The 20,327-nt window shown below is 37.1% G+C and overlaps 1 protein-coding gene across 1 annotated transcript; it reads left to right on the forward strand.

Moving 5' to 3' along the window:
* The first annotated feature begins 4,043 nt into the window (after positions 1 to 4,043).
* Positions 4,044 to 7,922, forward strand: LOC116267677 (uncharacterized). The gene is made up of 5 exons (XM_050075194.1): positions 4,044 to 4,264; positions 5,566 to 5,656; positions 7,160 to 7,237; positions 7,369 to 7,659; positions 7,775 to 7,922. Exons 1-5 carry the CDS (start codon positions 4,062 to 4,064, stop codon positions 7,799 to 7,801), a joined length of 690 nt encoding a protein of 229 aa, XP_049931151.1. The 5' UTR covers positions 4,044 to 4,061; the 3' UTR covers positions 7,802 to 7,922.
* The last annotated feature ends 12,405 nt before the right edge of the window (positions 7,923 to 20,327 follow it).

Genomic DNA, 20,327 nt, shown 5'->3' on the forward strand with positions numbered 1-20,327 from the left:
CTATGAGAAATTTCAGACATTGTGGTTGTCTTAATGTAAATATCTGGTTAAGTGATTGTATTTTTGGATATTACATCATTTTATATGGTATGGGGTAATTTTGTAATGTATAGACGAACTCTTTGATGAGTTGAATTTGTAATTGCCCATAATATAAAATGGTAGTGGTCCCTGGGGTTGTGCAATGGTTGGTAGAAATGTTGGCTTCTAGGGTTGTCTCTTCCCCATCTGAGAGTGACCGCAAGTGCGCCGCAAAGACCCTGGAAGATCCTACTGCAATCTGATCGTCCATTTGTTCAGATGGATTCAGGTACGCTTCTGCTACAGTTAAGATTTTGTTTGAATGATTTTGCATGAACATGATCCTGTTTAGGACATATTGTTTTTGTATATGCATGAGGGAAATCTCCCATCACTAGTAACCATGTAAATGGTCAACTTTGACAAGGTAATTATATCTAGAGAAAATACTTGGACATTATGTTGCATAATGAGAGGCACATCTTTTATCTGTTGTCTATGAAATCCAAAACGTTGTACTTCATTATGTAGTTTTCCTGATAATTTATCTTTTATATGTTTTCTGCGCTTTTAACCCGTTTGGTATTTGAAAGAAGCAACACTGATGCAGCCGTAAAAGTGGCTGATATCATGTCTGCTGATTTGGTTCACAAAGTGATACCAGCCTATTCTTGTTCTTGTCTATGCTATTGTCATTTAAGTACATTTTTTCAATTTATTGCAGGTTAACAACTTTAAATCGATGGATACAGATGCAATCAAATCTCCATAGAGTGTCTGAATCCGCTGCCACCTGAAGATGCATAGTTGAAGTTGGAAAATCCAAAGCTGAGTCCAGATTTGCTATTAAGCGTTCTTTTGAGCCTGACAACGATACTGAGTCAGAAGAGGAAGACAAAGGCCATGTTGTAGTCGGAAGTCACGTATCTACATCTGTTTCAGAGTCTGATGCACAAAATCATGGCCCTTCAGAATCCTTACAAAGTGCTTAGAAGTTTGAAAATGTGGACCTGGAAAAAGCAGTTTTTCTTTCATTGGATTGGGAGAACGAAGGACCATATGAAGAAGCTGTTGAAAGGTTTCTCTCCTTATTGTCTATCTTTTATAATGTTTTGGACCTATGCAACAGCTGACTTTATTCCACTGCAGTAGTATTTGTCTTGCTTTTCTCCTATCTTTTATGTTGGGAGGCTGGGTTGACTAGCATGATGGATTATTATGGTGGACATTATTTGTTTCTCAAAATCTAATTATTATGATCTCTTGCCTGTTGTTGATATATGATAGAGGGTAAGCTAAAACTAGAGTCTACATGCTTGGTAGGTACAGTTTCTCATATATGCTTAAAGAAAAGGGAAAAAATCGTTCAAGTTTATACCATTTTCTCTTTGATTTTTTCCTTTTATGGAGACAGAAAAACTCATCAAAACTTTCAGATGGGTAGCCACATGAAGGTTACTTGTTTGATATGGGTTTGTGTGTGTGCTATGTGTACAACATAAAAAAAAAGACACTGAATTTATCACATAAACTATCTATAAAATTGAATTCAACACAAAACTCTTAGGAAGAAGCTCAAAATTATGCATGTTGTTTAGTTATCTATAAGCTTAGTTCTTAGGATTAGGTGATGAATGTTCATCTTCCTCAACAAGACATATGTCCCATATGTGATTTTTTTTTTTAAATAATCTTATATTTTGCAGAGAAGAATGCCCACATATACCTTTATAAAATGATGAAGCTAGCTGTTGTCTAGCTTCAAATGCTAGTTTTCTTGCTTTACGACTAACTCAACTGCTGGACCTCTTCCTTCCTGTGTGCATGTCAGGGTCTCAACCCCCCCTATTTTACGCATTCATTTTTCAACCCTTTGACTAATAAATTACTATATCTGTTTCCTAATTCAATTTATTGCTCCTTCGTGGAGATATTTTTCTTTACCATTGTCATAAATCCAATGGTTCTTCACCCTCCCCCCACCCCAACCCAAAAAAAAATAGCAAAAGCATGACAGAAAGAAGGTAAAAAAGAAAAACAGGAAAAAATTTATGATATTTGAAGAAAAATGAAAAAATAGAAGTATCATTTTTTTTATTTCCCTTTTTTCAGAAAGAGTGTTTGTCATGTTTATTTAATATTTAATAATTATTTGAATATTGATCAATCTTTTTGTAAGAAAATGAGTAAAAAAAACTAAAATATGTTATTTTTTTATATTTTTAATTGTTTGAATTCCTAAGAAAAACGAACTTCCCAATGCACACCTTAAAAGAAAACCTCGTTGTTAGGGACCCGAGAATTGTATCTGTAACAACCTGGCCAGTGGATCCTAACCCACCCCCAAGCAGGCCGAAAAAAGGCCAAGAACCAGGACAACTAATCATTTAACAATTCCCTTTATAAGTCTCAAACAATTCTTTATAATTAAACTTTTGGGGAGTTACAATCTCCACCCTCCCCCCTTTACGGCACGCATCTTCGTGTGCATGCGACCTTAGGTTGAATGCTGAACCGACTTTGATACCACTATAACCACTTGGCTGGATGATTCCAACATGCCCTCTAACAGTTTCGGTTCCACCTCAAAAAAGGTAGAATCAAGACAAAGTCACTTAATAACCCCCTTTATAGGTCTCTAAAGATTCTTTACAATATTGGATAAGAGACTAAGTTGTTACAATATTAAATTTTTGAGTGTTACAATCCACACCCCTTAAGGCACATGAAACATCGTAAGATGAATTCAGCAATCTTTTTTTTTATCCCTGGCCACCAAAAATTTCTTTTTATATTTGGATACATTTTGGTGCTTCTTGGATATATGGTATATCTCGATACCTCTTGATTAAACAATTTTCGAATATCAGGCATTCTCATGTCCCAACTGTTGTTTCATTCAAATTAGAATATAGAATACCCTCATGTATATGTGGCTACCCTAATAAAATCACAAAGTCTCTGTTATAACCTGATCACTTCATAGATCCCAAAACAAAACAAGCATAACTAATCTCTTTCAAACACATTTAATGCATTCTTATTACTGCTGGATTCTTGATGATATAGTTTTTGTTTTAAGAAATACAGGTTGTTGTGATCTTGTTACATATCTCTAAATTTTGAGATTGCTTTGTTAGTTTTTGTTTACTCATATCTCGGATTGTAAAGAATCTTGAGGGACTTACAAAGGAGGTTGTTATGTGATTGGTTGTCCTGGTTCCTAGCCTTATTCGGGCTGAAACCAAAATTGTTAGAGGGTGGATTGAGAACTGCTAGCCGGTTTCTTATAGTGGTATCAGAGCTGGTTCAATACTCAGACCTAGAGTCCCACACAAGCAGACACGTGTGCTTCAAGAAAAAGGGGGGTGGTGGATTGTAACAACTCTAAAGTGTTAAGAATCTTTGGAGACTTATAAAGATGCTTGTTAAGTGATTGGTTTTCTTGGTTCCTAGCCTTGTTCAGGGTGGAAACAAAATTACTAGGGGCCAGGTTGGATCTACCAAGTACCAACTAGGTCATTATAGTAGTGGTGACAATGCTCTCTACCATTTGTTTATATGTTGATGTACTAACATATGAAGTAATTCTCGTTAGTGTATCTCAGTGAAATGCCTTATGTTATGTCTTATGCTGTTACTGTTACTTTTTAGAAAAAATATGTTCCTCAGTTTTAGCAATAATTTAGTAACATTGACATCTTGATTGGTTCACGTTTGGTTCCTTCAATTAGATGGGAAAGCTTGCTTTTGCTTCCAAAGTTTTCCCCCACGTCATCCTTTGTCTGATTAGAATTATAGGATGTTTGTTTTAGAGGATGGAAGTTAATACTGGACCAGATTAAGTGTCTGAACTCTAAAGACATTCTGCTACTCAGATGATGCTGGTGAAAGTACACTTTCTGTTAATGAGTTGAATAAGAACCATTCTAGTGTCAGTGTCCATCATATACTGTTCAGTACGTGGCCTCAGAATCCACTGTCATTTTAATGATTTTCCACATATATTTGTTTACAGATTAATAGGTGAAGGAAAATATATGGATGCTCTTCCTTTATCTGATCGTTGTTTACGTGGTGGGGTTTCTGATCGGTTGCTACAGTTGCTAGTTGAAAGAGGTGAAGAAAATCATTTAGCCACTGACTTGCCACATGGTTATGGTATACATAGCGTATGGAGCAATAGTTGGCAATATTGTTTGAGATTGAAAGATAAGCAACTGGCCGCCAGACTTGCTCTCAAGTATGCAGCAGCCACCCCTGTGTTACATTTCTCTTCTCCATGAATAACTTTTTATGCTTCACTTTTTTCTACCATAGATGAAGTCCTGGTGCACCTGATCACATTGGACTAATGAACTGATTTTTAAGAATGGATATTTGCTAATAGTTTTAAGTCGTGTAGATTCTCTGCTTGACTTAGGATTTGGTTCACCATCACTGCATAACCGTAATTCACCACTCAGCCCTGTAGTTTCGTTGTTGGTACCACTTAAAGTCACATAATCGTATGCATTACCTTCTGTACTTTACCAGCTTTGCTTCAAGTCTCATAATTTTTGTTCTAAACCATAATCCAGGCATTTGGACTTGTTGCTATTTGTGTATGTGCAGTGATTGATGCTGATACAGGTGTTAAAACTGAAAAGATATTCTATTATAGTCTTTGAAGAAGTGTTGATATTCATGGCATTCAATGTTTTTAAATGGGCAAAAGAACATTTTTTTTAATGTCAAAATGAAAAACACACAAAAAAAACATTTTCACGTTTTCTTTGCATTTTTTTGTGTTTTTTTTTGTTTTTTTGCGTTTTTGACATTTCGTAGTTACCAGATTTTTTTTACATGTTATTTTTAACAATTTTCCTTTGTGATAATGGCTTGAAATATTGGTTTACATGTGAGATGTATTAGCCACATTCAGACAGGACTAGTGGACAGTCCTTAGGAGTGCTTGAAGATTGCGAAGCATGTTGTTTTGCAGAGAAGGGGGATTCATTTCCAGTGGCTTGGAAAGGACATAGGACAAGGCCATGTTGAGAACTCTTTGACTACTTCAATAGGAAAACTATTGATAATTTAATTATAAATATCAATGGCTCTTCAGGTGCCAGCATGAAGGTCCATGTAAGCAGCACTGTCTCTTTTGTTAATGGTATGCCCAGTTCTTTTACTTTTTATTTCATATGGTTTATTTGACATTAAAAAAATTGGAAGCTTTTTGTTATTTGAAATTATCACACATAACTAAAATCTTGTAGCTCTTCGTCTTCAAATCCTTGATTAACTTGCTGAGGACTATAACCAATGATGGAACAAATAAGTTCCAGTAATCATATCTAATTATGTAATTGTGACATAAGATACTTAAATTCAGTTCCAAGTCATGTTCCATGTATAACCTTCATAAAGAAGTAACATAAATGGGGTATCTCCATTTTCATTTTTGGTATCTTGCATTAACGTTTGCATGCATGAGAATAAGTGTTTCGGCCTTCTGGATTCATAATGGACTTTTCTTGATTTCTGAAATATCAATTGCAGATATCTTCATAGATGGGAGCTTAATGCTGCGATGGATGTTCTCACCATGTGCATTTGCCATCTGCCGCAGGGTGATCCTCTTAGGAGTGAGGTGCAAAATCATTGATTGTTTATCTTGTCTTTCATCTTTCGAGTTATTTGTGTGGGAAAACCATTTTAAGTCTCTTTGTTTCTGGTCTGTGTGAGTATCTTGATTATGTCTACGCCACAAAGAAACGGCTGCCTGATTTGTCCATCCACCTATATGAGGCTGGTCAGGCCATCAAGTTAGGGCATTGACACTTTATTTTCCTTCATTTCATAGGTTGGATGCTTCTTCCCCTAGGAGAGGACCTTACATAATACATTCCCCTAAACTCCATCATTTCTTTGTTCTTTCTGTCTGTCTCTCTCTGTGAGAAGCTAGAAGATTGAGAAGCCACCGTATTCTTACGGGTTTCTGATAGCCTTTTCTTCCTTTTGGAAAACTATTGATTCTCTAAGCATTCACTTCCTTTGTGTATCATGTAAAAGTAATGATAATTCCAAAACAAAGATTTGTTTTTTCAAGCTTCATTTTTTTCTTCATTTTCTGCTCTTGTAATACTGCAGATCTTTCAAGAACTGATTTCTTCAGCTTTTCTGAAAATGACTCTGTCGGTGTGTTAGTAAGGTCAAAACCCATGACGTGCATATGCGTGTGTGTGCATGTGTGTCTATTCTCATCAAGAGTAAGGGGAACAACACAATGACGTTGCTCAAGAGGTCATCCAGGTTATCCTAATGAGGCTGAATATCCCTTTTGTGTCAGTAGGTTATAAGATGATTTAAGAGATTCCCTTAAATAGAGGAACATTGATAACACTGGATCCATAAATATTCAGTGTATCTTAAGTGCCTATAAGGACTTTTTTCGACATTTACCAAAATCGGACCTTGCAGAGTTAGCACCAACTAAGAAACTTATTCAGAGGGTCTATTATTAATTTATTTGCTTATACTAATGAAGGACAAGGATAAAACCTCTTCCTGTTAAAAGTTCCTTCTGAAATTGGTTTGTCAATTTCTATCTGCTGGATCCTTTTATTTTCAATTAGATCCGAGAAAATGACTGGAGTACTTCTGGCTTATTATTTTACGTAACATTTTAATGAAAAATGAGAATTACCATAATTGACTTCATTCCTACAGGATTCAAGCAGCAATTATGTCTAGATTCAATGAGTTGGTGATTGAGCTCCTCGCTTGGTAGTTGAACCTTTTAGGTGGTTCTATTCTATATCTGATTCCCAATGCCTGATTCTAGCATGCAAGCATGTAGTTTGTGACTTTTTTACAGCTTTGAATGTGGACTGATACTGCACATACACATCAATCATTGTCTTCATGTATTAAAAAGGGAATTTGAACAATCTACAATTTTGTAAAGATGAAGCTAATGCGGCCATGATCAATTTCCATACTAGACTTTTCTGAAGAAATGAGGACCTTTGAGCAATGTTGTCAAAATATGATGAAGCTTTTAGTTAGCATAGCCTTTTTATGCCAATTTTTTCGTACTTGTGAAACCTGAAAATGTGCGTTGAGATGGTGATAGCTATTTCTATATCATCAGGCCATCCTAGCACGACAAGCTTTGCAGAGATATAGTCACATACTGTGTGCAGATGACAGATATAACAGCTGGCAGGAGGTGAGTCGCTCATTGTATTTTATATGGTAACTCCTGAAAGACTCTGATATCTATAACAGAAATAAATGTTTAAAGGATTTTGGCTAATGGTGTTTTCCCCTTAATCTCCTGTCTGAATGAGGTTCATTCAGGTTGAAGCTGATTGCAAGGAAGATCCTGAAGGTCTTGCTTTGAGATTGGCTGGCAAGGGTGCTGTTTCTGCAGCCTTAGAAGTAGTTGAAAGTGCCAATTTATCTATAGATTTGCGGAGAGAGTTGCGGGGCAGGCAACTTGTTGAGCTGCTTACTGCTGATCCTGTCAGTGGTGGCGGTCCGGTAGAGGCTACAAGATTCCTTTCATCATTCCATGAAGCTAATGATGCTCTGCCAGTTGCTATGGGTGCCATGCAACAACTTCCTAACTTGCGGTCAAAGCAACTTCTTGTATATCTCCATGTCTTTGTCTATAATTTCTTCCATTGACAGATGTGGGAGCTGAAAGAACTTATTTGGCTGTTTCTTGATATTTTCTTAAGCCCACTGTTGTCCATTTTTAAAGGTGCACTTTTTTCTTGAAGAGGCGTGATGGAAATATGTCAGACGCTGAAATCTCCCAGCTTAATGCTTGGGCCCTGGGTCTACATGTTCTTGCTGCTTTGCCTTTGCCTTGGCAGCAACGTTGTTCTGCGTTACATGAGCAGCCTCTGTTGATCTTAGAAGTCCTATATATGTGTAAACAGTTAGATTCTGCTTCTCAGGTAATGTGGTATTTCACAAAATAGTACCATGATTGACTATCTTTTCTTCTAACAAGCTATGCTGTCTGTGACTTTTTCATCTGCAGATCATGATAGAGTTTCCTTCACTTAGGGACAACAATCTGATTCTTGCATATGCGGCTAAAGCCATTGCCGTTAACATGAATCCTCCTGTTAGCGAACAACGTGCCCCTATGGTGGTTCCCAGAACAAAGCAGAAAACACAAACGGGCATGCCTGCAAAATCAAATTTTAGTCACAGCCTCAGCAACTTGCAGAAAAAAGCTCGCCGTGCATTTTCATGGACAACTCGTGATAGTGGTACTAAGACTAATTGGAAGGAACCATATCGTAAGCGGAAAAGCTTAGGATTGTCTCCATCTGCAAATACTTCTTGGAATGGCCAATATTCAAGAGGATCGTAGTTCAGTTAATGCACTTGATGGACAAGAAAGGTTTCCCTCTATTGCTAATTCTGAAAGATGGGTACTCACAGGTGATAAAAATAAAATTGCTATAGACTGATTTTTAATGTTTTTCCAAATATTGCATATTTTCCCCCTCTTTTCTTTTTTCATTTCTTTTGTTAATGTCATGATAATCTCAAAAATATCATGATATTTATGGCTATAACTCCATGTAACACATGAAACCTTCAAGTTGGAATGGGATGATATCAGGTCTTCATACAAGTGTTTTGCCCTTAAACCACTATATTCATCCACCCGAAATACATGGAAGCATGTTGAGCATTTGAGGATGGAACATTACAAGAACCATGATCAGTTATGGTCTTGGGGGATGTTTTTTTCTTTGCTACCATTTTTATGATTAATCAAAACAGTTGTCACAAATATCTCCATTTTTTAAGAATATCATTTTAGCAACTGAAAATAAGGACAAAGTGGAAAAAAATATTGATTTCGTGAAAATATTGCTAGAACGAAAATTTATATGTTTTTGTCACTTTCTTATTGCAATATTTTCATTTTTCCCAAAAAAAAGAAAATATTTTGAGATATATTTTAATATTTTGGGGGATCATTTTAGCATTATATCTTTTTGAATTTTTTCAATGGTTTCATAGGAAAATTAGTAGAAACTCAATTTTTTATATTTTTTCTATGATTTGCCTGATATTTTTAAATTTTTTGAATTCATTAGACAATCAAACTTTCTAATTCGTACCCAAGAAAAACCTTGTTGAGAAAACCCAACAATGGTGATTGAAAGTTGCAACCTGTGTCTTGTCAAACAACAAACAATGATGATACAATGTGTTTGGATTTCAATGGTTTCTAGACATGACTTATAGATGACAATCAGTGCTTTGGAGGGCAGGGTTGGGAAGTTTTCATACTAGGCTATGCCATGTGAGACATGCCAGATGAACTCTTGACATCCTTTAACTTGGAGGCCCTTTTGGATGGCATGAGCTCCGTGTTTGTAATTCTTAGCTGGTAATAGACCATAGTTTTACTTCACTTCAAGTGATATTTTTCCTGTGATGTCTGTGCTTAGGGGACTACTTCGGCCTAAAATGTTATGTTTCTTTCTTCTTTCACACTAGTTTTGTTTTTTTTATGTTTTTTTAACTTGATATATTATAGAACATGACTAAGCAAAATGATTATGTACTTTTGAACGATTACAAAATAATACATTTGCTTTACAAATCAAGTGTATGGCCCTTGCACCTTCATGTTATTCTAAACTACTCTCGTACTCCTGTCATAATTTTGGCTTAGAGATCTGTAACTGCTTTTCCAGTTTTAAGAGTATGAAGTAATTTGAATTTTCTATTCTGTAGAACCCAATCATTCATTTCTTGTGGTTCACAATGATGGGGAGGATGATCTACATGCCAATATCACCATTGCAGGCTCTTCTTTTCAGCAAGTGAAGCAACTTAAGCAACATGGGAAACTGAAGGTCTCTTCTATTTTCTCTTCCATCACAACTTGGATGGTTGTTTGATTAGAATATTAGTATTTGCTTTGTCAACAATAAGTTGCCCTTGCCTAAGTTAACTGCATTGTTACCTTTAAAAGCTGTAGCTTTCTGTCATACTGTCACTTTTTTCCTTGAAAAGAACCATACCTCAAACTTTCTCCCTTTCCCTTGAAAAGTATCATACCTTAAACTTATTCTTCCCTTTTCTTTCACAATGTTTCACCTATTTCTGAACGGAATATTATTTCTACAGTGACATCTATAATTTGGATCTACCGTTTGGGTTAAGAATTGGGTAGAAGGCATATGTGTGTGTGTGTTTGTGTTGTGAGAGAGAAGGAGAGAGAGAGATGTAGGATGCAGCCACCAAATTGTCCTTTGCTCAAACATTAGCGGAACATTGCCATAGATGCAAACCTTCTCTCTTCTATATCTATATGTGGCGTCAGTGTGTTTGTACATTCTTATGATGCTTTGTAGGCTTTATTCCTTATTTGATGGTATGAGTGGATGATAAAAAGGATCTACATATGAGTATTGGCAGTACCCATAGGAATTAGGGATAACTAGCATGCCATTTCCTAGGGTACTCTTCTTCATTTCTATACCATGTTTAGCTTCTCGTCTTTCTTAATTTTCTATATTTGTAGTGTAGCAATAACTTTAAATTGGAATTTATTTATGCATGGTACATTTTCTGCATCTCTTATGCTCCTTTAGGATAGAGCAGACCTGCATGGTTATCCAGGTGGACCTGTATGTCTATCATGTCGTACTATAGGATCCAAGTGCTGAAGGCCCTTTAGTTAGAATAGCTCAGAGGGAGAACTGCATTTAATGAGTGTTTCAAATTTGAGATTTGAAGGCAAATTCTTATCGTATCATTTTCATTCTTTCAGGTTATCTTTCCAGGTGTTGGTTCCAAAGTATCAAAAGCAATTTTGAATGCTGGAAATGGAGAATGTGTACTTCAGAGGAAACAATCATTGAATAACATATTCCAGGACTTGCCCTTAAATGCATCTCTTGTGACACCTACGTATGGTGCATATTTCTTGGCTTTTGCTGTGCTGACAGTTGGTGGAACCTATCTCTGTTGTAAACTTAGAAGACAAAGGCAGCGCCATGGTGGTGTTAGATACCAGGAGCTTGAGATGGGTTTGCCATAATCAGACATTCCAGGCACTACCACCTCATGGAAGCTGGAATCTAGTCCAGCTGATGGTTGGGATCGAGATTGGGATGATGGTTGGGAAGATGAGGAATCAGCAACACCCAACAGACCCATGAATCGCCATGCCTCTAGAGCCACTGAAAAAGATGGATGGGAACAATTGGGATGATCGATAGCCTTCTAGTTAGAGTTGGAAAAGAGAAGAAATATATGTTATTTTTTGACTGGTTAAGATGGTCCATATTTTTATTCTAGTTAAGAGGGAAGTGTAAGATCATTTGGTGGGCTGACATATGTCGATGAGGAATTTCAGACATTATGGCTGTCTTAAAATAAATATCCGCTTAAGTGATTGCATTTTGGGATATTACGTCATTTTAGATGGTATGGGGTAATTTTGAAATGTATAGATACCAGTACGTAATTACAGACTCTTTGATGGGCAGAATTCGTAATTGTCCTCATTATAAAATGGTAGTGGTCCCTCGGGTCGTGCAATGGTTGCCTGAAACATTGGTTTCTAGGGTTTTCCTCTTCCCCATCTGAGAGAGACCTCAAGCGCGCTGCAAAGACCCTGGAAGATCCTACTACGATCTACCGTCCAGTTCTTCAGATGGATTCAGGTACGCTTCCGCTTTAAATTTAAGGTTATGTTTATTTCAATGATTTAGCATGTGCATGATCCTATTTTGTTTATGGCATATACGTTTGGTTTTGTGTATGCATAAGGGGAGAAATCCCAACAATTGGTATCAGAGCCTATGCTCATTGTTGAATTGTTGATCTTTTGGATGATTTTTGTGCGTCTTCTCATTGGGTTCTTCCCTGTTCTTGGCTGCGAGTTAAAAAAAAAAAAAAAATTTGCGTGGGCGAGCAACAGAAGCCGTCGAGCTTCGCTGCAGTCGCCTGAGACACAAGGGGAATATGGCAAAGGCGACGGTCGACTGCCGACCGTCTTCGCACGACCCGCCGGTGGCTCCCTTGCGTCCATCACAGCTCAGAAAGGGGAAGAAACAGGAACGGGCAGAAGGGGATTCAGGCTAGGGCATCGATTTCCGGCTGTCAGGCAGGCGTCGGCCGGCCCTTAGGCGACGGCCGGACGTCCGCGTCCTGGCGCGACCCGCCGGCAACCACCCACGCTATTGGGTGGCCTGCCGGCGGTTATCTGGCTGTCGTTTTCAGCCGCTCTACTTCTGGTAATAGGGCAGAATGAAGAAGAGGGGAAACCGACTAGAATTGGCCGGTTTTCGGCGGGCGTCGGCCCGCCATCGTGGCGGTCGACATCCGGCGACGCTGGCTGCACCCGCAGGCGGCCACCCACAGTGTTGGGTGGCCCGCCGATGGAGCTTCACCGCCCGCCTACCATTCGGCAGGCGAGAGGTGGAGGCGACGCCTGCGACGCTCGGGCGGTCGAGCGGGTCGGACCCGGGTCGGGTCAGGACAACCCGACCCGGATTGTTAAAAAAAAAAAAAAAAAATTGTTTGCCGCCCGCCTGCGCCCGCATTAAGTTTCTTCGGACCGGGTCGGGTCCTGTCGGACCCGCCCCGTATCCATGTGGTTTAAGTTATGTAAATCGGTTCATTTTTTTAAACCGGTTTTGGAAAAGACTCGAAGCGGTTCATTCGGTTTCAGACCGATTCAATCTGATTCAGAACCGATTCGGTCCGATTCAGACCGTTTCGGACCTTTTGGGGACTGATTCAAATCTTTTCTGGACCGGTTCAGTTGTTTTTGAGACCGGTTCTGACCTTTTAAACCCGATTCGGACCAATTTAGGACCGATTCATTTAGTTTTAGAACCGATTCAGACCCTTTTCAGAACGGTTCAGTTGTTTTCAGACTGGTTCAGTGGACTTTCAGACCGATTCAGTTAGTTTTCAGACCGATCCAGGGCTTTTCAGACCGGTTCATTCAGTTCTGGAACCGGTTTTAGCCATTTATTAACCGGTTCAGTGGGTTGTTTGAATCGATACGGTCTAATTTTGAACGGTTCGTCCAATTTTTGGACCGGTTCAGTCCTGTTTAGGGCTATGTGGGTGTTTTAGTTGTGGTTTAAGACCGATACGGGCCGTTTTAAGGCCGATTCAGTAGTTCTTGACCCACTTAAGCACAATTATGGTATCGGTTTATAAAATTTTGGACTCTTTTGGGCCCATATCATTGAATCATTTGGTTTTGGATTTAATATATGGCAAATTTGTATGTAATTTGGTTTATGCATCAGGTTTTGGATTCAATGAATGGCAAATTTTATATGTAAATTTTAATTCATGTATCATGTTTTGCATGTTTTAAATTTGTGGGTGTACTTTAGATGAATATTTGGATTATGAATTTGATCTTTGGCCATGTCTGTTGTTTGAAATGAGTAAGTTTGTATTTTACGTCACCAAAGTGACCTCTGTTGTACGAATTTACCTGTTTTGAACATTAGATGATAGTATACTTGATCCATGCGGGCAATGATCAACCCAAAGGAGGATTGTTGTTTGGTCAGGTTTAAGTATACAGGGCAATGAATATGTGATAATTTTTCAGGTTTTCATGTGAATAGCGAGTCAATCCAAAGATAAGCTCGTTGTTTGACAGGGTTAATTATCTATATTCATTGTTGACCAAGAATACCACTTGCAGTTAGTATTTCAATCCAAAGATTGGATATTAACGTTGCACCGGTACCTTGTGATGGGTTTTGGGCCATTGTGTTTAAATTCATTTATATTTGTTGTTTCATCTTTGTACATGTATTGACATGCTTTGGTTTGTTCTTTGTAAAGTGAGTTCTGCTTATATGATATTTGCAAATTTTGAGTACTATTCCTGAATTAAATGATTCGGTTTTTTATAAGTAAGAAAAGAAAGACTGTTAAGGAAGTTGCAGTTGACCAATCATCCGTTAAGAAACAAAAGAAGCATAAGGAATGCCTATCAGACTGCTTCTTTTGCAAGGTGAAGGTCATATGAAGGAGGATTGTACTGAGTATCACGCATGGCGTGAAATGAAGGGTACACTTCTCACTTTGGTTTGTTCTGAGGTTAATTTAACTTCAGTACCCAGAAACACTTGGTGGGTAGATTCAGGTACTACTACTCACATAAGTGTCTCTATGCAAGGCTGCCTAAATTGTCAAACGCCAATTGATGCTGAAAGATTCATCTATGTGGGCGATGGCAAGAAGGCGAAGGTTGAAGCCATAGCAGATTTTCGGTTATTGTTAAAGACTGGTTGTTATTTGAATTTGACAGAAACTTATGTGGTACCGTCTTTTAGACGAAATTTGGTTTCTATTTCCTCACTGGACAAATTTGGTTATTATTGTTCATTTGGAGGAAATAAATTTAAGTAGTTTCTGCATTCAAATTTGAATTCCACTGGTTCTTTGTCTTGTAGCGATAACCTTTATTTGCTTGATACGGTTGCTTCATCTAATGAAACCTTGCATGTTATAGTTGTACTAAAAGAAAATTAGCAAAAGAGAATTCAGCTATGTTATGGCATTGGCGCTTAGGACATATCTCTGAAAAGAGAATATAAAGACTTATGTCAAAAGGAATTCTTGAGTCCCTTGATTTTGCAGACTTTAATGTTTGCATTGAATGTATAAAGGGAAAATGAACAAATATTAAGGGGTTATAAGTTTTATAATCCATCCAGTAAGTCTTTCTTTGAAAAGGGAAATGCCCATTTCTTTTAGAATATTGAGTTTGGGGGATGTGATCAGGTTAGGAGCATTGCCTTTGAAGAGGGACCTGAGTCCACTCATACAAATATTGTAAGCAATAGTCAGGTATTCATTCCTGCCATTGTTCCATCAACATATTCAGAAGAAGGCAATGATGTCGATCTCCATACTGAAGAACAAACTCAACAACCTCAAGAAAATCAAGTAGAGGTGCCACTGAGGAGATCCACTAGAGAGAGGAGAAATATAATTTCAAATGATTTTGTCTATCTCCAAGAACATGATGTTGATATGGGCTTAATGGACGATGATCCTGTCAACCTCCAGCAAGCAATAAAGAGTTCTAAATCTCTTAAGTGGATAGATGCCATGAATGAGGAAATAAAGTCCATGATGGACAATGACGTATGAGAAGTTGTTCCTTTGCCTGAAGGTGTGAAACTCATTGGTTGTAAATGGATATTTAAAACCAAGAGGGATTCATTAGGTAACATCGAAAGGTATAAGGCACGTCTTATTGCAAAGGGTTTTACTCAAAAGGAAGGCATTGATTATACAGAGACTTTCTCTCCAGTTTCGTCGAAAGACTCTTTCAGGACCATAATGGCACTTGTGGCTCATTTTGACTTAGAGTTGCATCAGATGGATGTTAAAACAGCGTTTCTAAATGGAGACATTGATGAAACGATATATATGGTGCAACCAGAAAACTTTGTTTTAGGTGATGCAAAGAAAATGGTCTGCAAAATCAGGAAATTCATCTATGGACTAAAGCAAGATTCCTGTCAGTGGTATTACAAGTTTCATCAAGTTATAGTTTCATTTGGCTTCGAAACTAATATGGTTGATGAATGTGTATACCAAAAGTTCAGTGAGGCCAAATTTATCTTTCTGGTTTTATATGTCATTGATATATTGCTAGCAAGTAATAATGTAGGCATATTGCATGAAACTAAGAATTTCTTGTCAACAAAGTTTGACATGAAAGATCTTGGTTGTGCATGTTTTGTATTAGGGATCCAAATATTTCGAGATCGTTTTGGGGTATTCTTTGGATTATCACAAAAGGCCTACATTAATAAGGTGCTTCACCGATATGACATGAAAAGTTGTAAACCAAGAAATACTTCAGTTACTAAAGGAGACAAGTTTAGTCTCAAACAATGCCCTAAAAGTAAAATCGAATCTAAGGAAATGGAAAGGATTCCCTATTCGTCTGTTGTGGGAAGCCTCATGCTCAAGTTTGTACTCGTCCGGATATTACATTTATCGTTAGAATGTTATGCATATACTTAAGTGATCCTGGTATGGATCATTGGGAAGCAGCCAAAAGGGTATTGAGGTACTTACAAAGAATAAAAGGTTTTATGCTCACATACAAGAAGTCAGACCAGTGGGAGATCATTGGGTATTCAGATTTTGACTTTGTTGGGTGCCAAGATAATGACATTCAATTAGGTTTTGTGATTGCAGAATTTTGTCACGAGGCTGCGCATTATGTATGGTATAGAAAGACCACTAAGGTTGTTGTGTGACAATAATTCAGCAGTCATGTACTATTATAACAGGTACAGTTTGTCAAAGTCGAAGCACATTGACATTAAATTTTTTGGTTGTTAAAGAGGGGATACAGAATGGTCAGGTGTCTTTAGAGCATATTGGGACAAACTCTATGATTGTCGATCCACTTACCAAGGGTTTAACACATAAGGTCTTTCACGAACATGTTGTTCATATGGGGGTGTTATCCTTGGATGATGTGCTGGTTTAGTGAGAGTTTGTATTTTATTTGCTCTTATGTATGGACACATATTCGGTTTTCTGCAGAATAAAGTTTAAAGTTCTTTGGTTCAATTCTGTGTTTATATGTTTATGTTTTTTATCTCTATAAAGTTTTAAAGTTGGACCAGTTGATTTTAGACATGTGGTAATCACATTACATGTAATTCTCATGCTATACATCCATATCAGATCTATGTCATTGATTATGTTAACATTTGTGATCATTGAAGGTTTAGCTAATTTTGATATAGCGAAAGCCGCTTTGGTTCTGTGTTGATATGGTCATGGACGAGATTGGTAAAAATGACGTTTAATAAGATAGCAGTTATGAGCTCCTAAGGTTTTATGTAATGTTTGAATGTATGAAGACATATTTGGCCCAAGTGGGAGATTGTAAGATCATTTGGTGGGCCGGCATATGTCTATGAGGAATTTCAGACATTATGGCTGTCTTAAAATAAATATCCGCTTAAGTGATTGCATTTTGGGATATTACGTCATTTTAGATGGTATGGGGTAATTTTGAAATGTATAGATACCAGTACGCAATTACGGACTCTTTGATGTGCGGAATTCGTAATTGTCCCCATTATAAAATGGTAGTGGTCCTTGGGGTCGTGCAATGGTTGCCTGAAACATTGGTTTCTAGGGTTTTCCTCTTCCCCATCTGAGAGAGACCTCAAGCGCACCGCAAAGACCCTGGAAGATCCTACCACGATCTACCGTCCAGTTCTTCAGATGGATTCAGGTATGCTTCCACTTTAAATTTAAGGTTATGTTTATTTCAATGATTTAGCATGAGCATGATCCTGTTTTGTTTAGGGCATATACGTTTGGTTTTGTGTATGCATAAGGGGAGAAATCCCAACAGGAAGTTCTTTTCGGCATTTGAGTGGAAAGGATGTGACAATACATGAAATCAAAGCTCATGAATGCTGACATTCACCTCTACTGCTAGACGTTGAAGTCGTCGAGGACATTTTGTAGACAGTCAAAGTTCATGTGATTTTTCAATGTAACATCACTTGTCACCCCTCCTCAATACAGAGTATTTTATAGTTTGCAAAATTTGTTGGTTGAGAATTATCGGTGAGAAATTAGAAGTTCGGGTGCCTAAAATATCAAAAGATGCATCCATTAACAGATAAAGGTTTTGACTTGTTTCATGTAAAATTGACAGTTTATTCGTGATAGAAGAGATTAATATTGGTAATTGGAATCTTGCATGTTTCTTGCTGAAAAGCCTTTGGTTTTCTGCCTACTTTCTTTCACCATGTTGATCTACTTCTCCTGTGAATGTGAAGCCATGCACACACTGCATCACATAAAGGGGTGATGAATTGCAAAATAATATTGACCATCTCTGAAGGGAAATATACGATTGGACATTTCTCTCTCTCATTATATATATATATATATATATATATATATATATATATATATATATATATATATATATATATATATATATATATATTTATTTATTTATAGTTTCAATTATCATTCTTAAAATACCGTAGCTCCATGGTCTCCTGAAATAGTCCAAAACATTGGGCAGATCTTCTATCAAAAAATAAATTGGAATAAGTGAAAGCTAAAGGCAGAGGGAAGAGAGGTGGAGTGGAATATATTGTATTCTAAATTTGTGTGTCCTCGGAAATCATAACGTATGTCCTTAAATATTCTGGTGAAGTATGTCATTAATATTTGCTCGTCCAACAAGATAATGAAGGTTCTTCATGTTTAATTGCTCAGAAAATTGAATTGCATCTATGAAGTATTAACTCTTTATTCCATTTCACGTGTAGCTTGATTCAGAAAGGAGCAAAATAATGCAAAACATATTAAGCATAGCATCCTTTTATCTTTCAAACACCAAGTGATGGGCAACTGGTCGGGTTGAGTGGTGTGTTTGAATCATGTCCTCAGTTTGATTCTAGAAGGGTGCTATCTTGATGGTATTGAAGGGTAGTGTTGATTTTGAGATTAGGGGTGACATTAAGAGGACAAGTGAACTAGTTATTGTCCCCTCCCCCTTTTCTTTCTCTCTCTCTTGCTTCCTTTAAACTTTCAGTTTGCCCCTCGCAGATCCCATTTATGGATCCATACTTGCATTTTCTTATGGTCGTCCAAATTAGTTCATGAAGTTAAATTTGATAATATTTTTTTAATTGAATGGCTTACTATCTAGCCTTCAGGGAAAGGGATAAGTTAATGGCAGTATTGGAATTAAATCCACCAAGCTGCTGATTCAGTCATTCAATTAAATTGATTGACATTGACAAAATCATCAAAATTCAATTTTGAAAAAATTATATATATGTTGAAAATTCATATAATTAAAAATCAAAGATGTCTTAGAAATACTTAAATTGACATGCGACACTATTGAATCAGCCGCTGAATTGAATTGGTTTGCCACCAACTTGAATTGGTCAATTCAACTCGACCGTGATACCATTGATTATTGTTCCTCAAGTATTTTGCAAATCCTTTTTTTTGCTAATTGTGTACTGAAATAAAGTACCAATCATAGTTAAAGTAACAAAAGATTATATTTGTCTTAAAAGTGCGAATATACGGAACAAATTTACCAATAAGAGTGCCTCAATCTCCTATAAGTCATGGATGAAAGCCTTGGAACTGACACTTACATATAGATCCAGTTGAAAAGAAGGAAATCCTACTACCTGTGAGAGACCATCCGGGCCTCCAAGATCCAAAACTGTGTCGGTGCCTGGGTTGGGGCCTGTTCTGCCCTTAACTAATGCATCACTTTCCTTTCCATTAGAACAAAGGGTGTAGGCACTCATGCTACTCAAACCAACAACCAGCCACTAACCAACCGCGAGCTCAAGCTAATGTACGAACAAGCTACAAGCATAACTGGTATTAATTTACTGTATTATTATCACATTTGAAGCAAAGATAGTAACTGGATGTTTGATGAATAAGTTCAATAAATTCAACAGCAGTGGCAGAGCATGGAATTTCTTTTTTTTTTTTTTACTGCAGGGCACTTGAGTCACCATTGGATGGATGCAGGTGTGAGTATTGTGTAGGCAAATAACCACACAAATTCGCAAAAAATCCTATTTTCAAATTGATACTTTGGGGAAATTGTCTTTATTTACATCTTTGGAGTTCCTTAAAAAATTTAAAATTTTAGAACTAGTGCCCCTTAACCAAAAGCCGGATAAATGCTCAACTTCATTGCAATAAAATGCTTACACCAGCTCACATGTAGCTCGCTACTTTGCAATAAAATATTGACACCAACCCACATGTAACTCGGCCGTAGTTAAAAAACATGTACTTTTTTTCTTATCTTTCTTATGTTGGCCCACAATGTAATTTGCATACGGTTCAAAAACATGTACTTTTTCTTTTAACTTTTTTATCTTGTTTGTAGTATGGAACGTTCATAATTATTGTCTATTTTCATTCTATATGTCTCATAAAAATGTTTCAAACAAGCAGTCTGTTGTAACTGAATGTCTAACGGGATTCAGACAAAAAGCCGGCGCAGAATGAGAATTGTCAATAATTTATTTCACTGTCCAAATTTGACACTTATTTTAACATAGATGTGGATATAATACAGTTTTTTCTTGATTTTTTCACAAGTAACAAAGTTTTTAATATATTGTGCAATTATTTCTTGTCAGACATAATATTGATATTTTTAATATTAAATACAAAAAAGTTTGTATATAAAAAAAATATAAAAGGTTTGTTTCCTTGTGTCTTGTTTTGGAAAA

This window comes from Nymphaea colorata, chromosome 14, assembly GCF_008831285.2.
Source record: "Nymphaea colorata isolate Beijing-Zhang1983 chromosome 14, ASM883128v2, whole genome shotgun sequence".
Taxonomy (NCBI): Eukaryota; Viridiplantae; Streptophyta; class Magnoliopsida; order Nymphaeales; family Nymphaeaceae; genus Nymphaea; species Nymphaea colorata.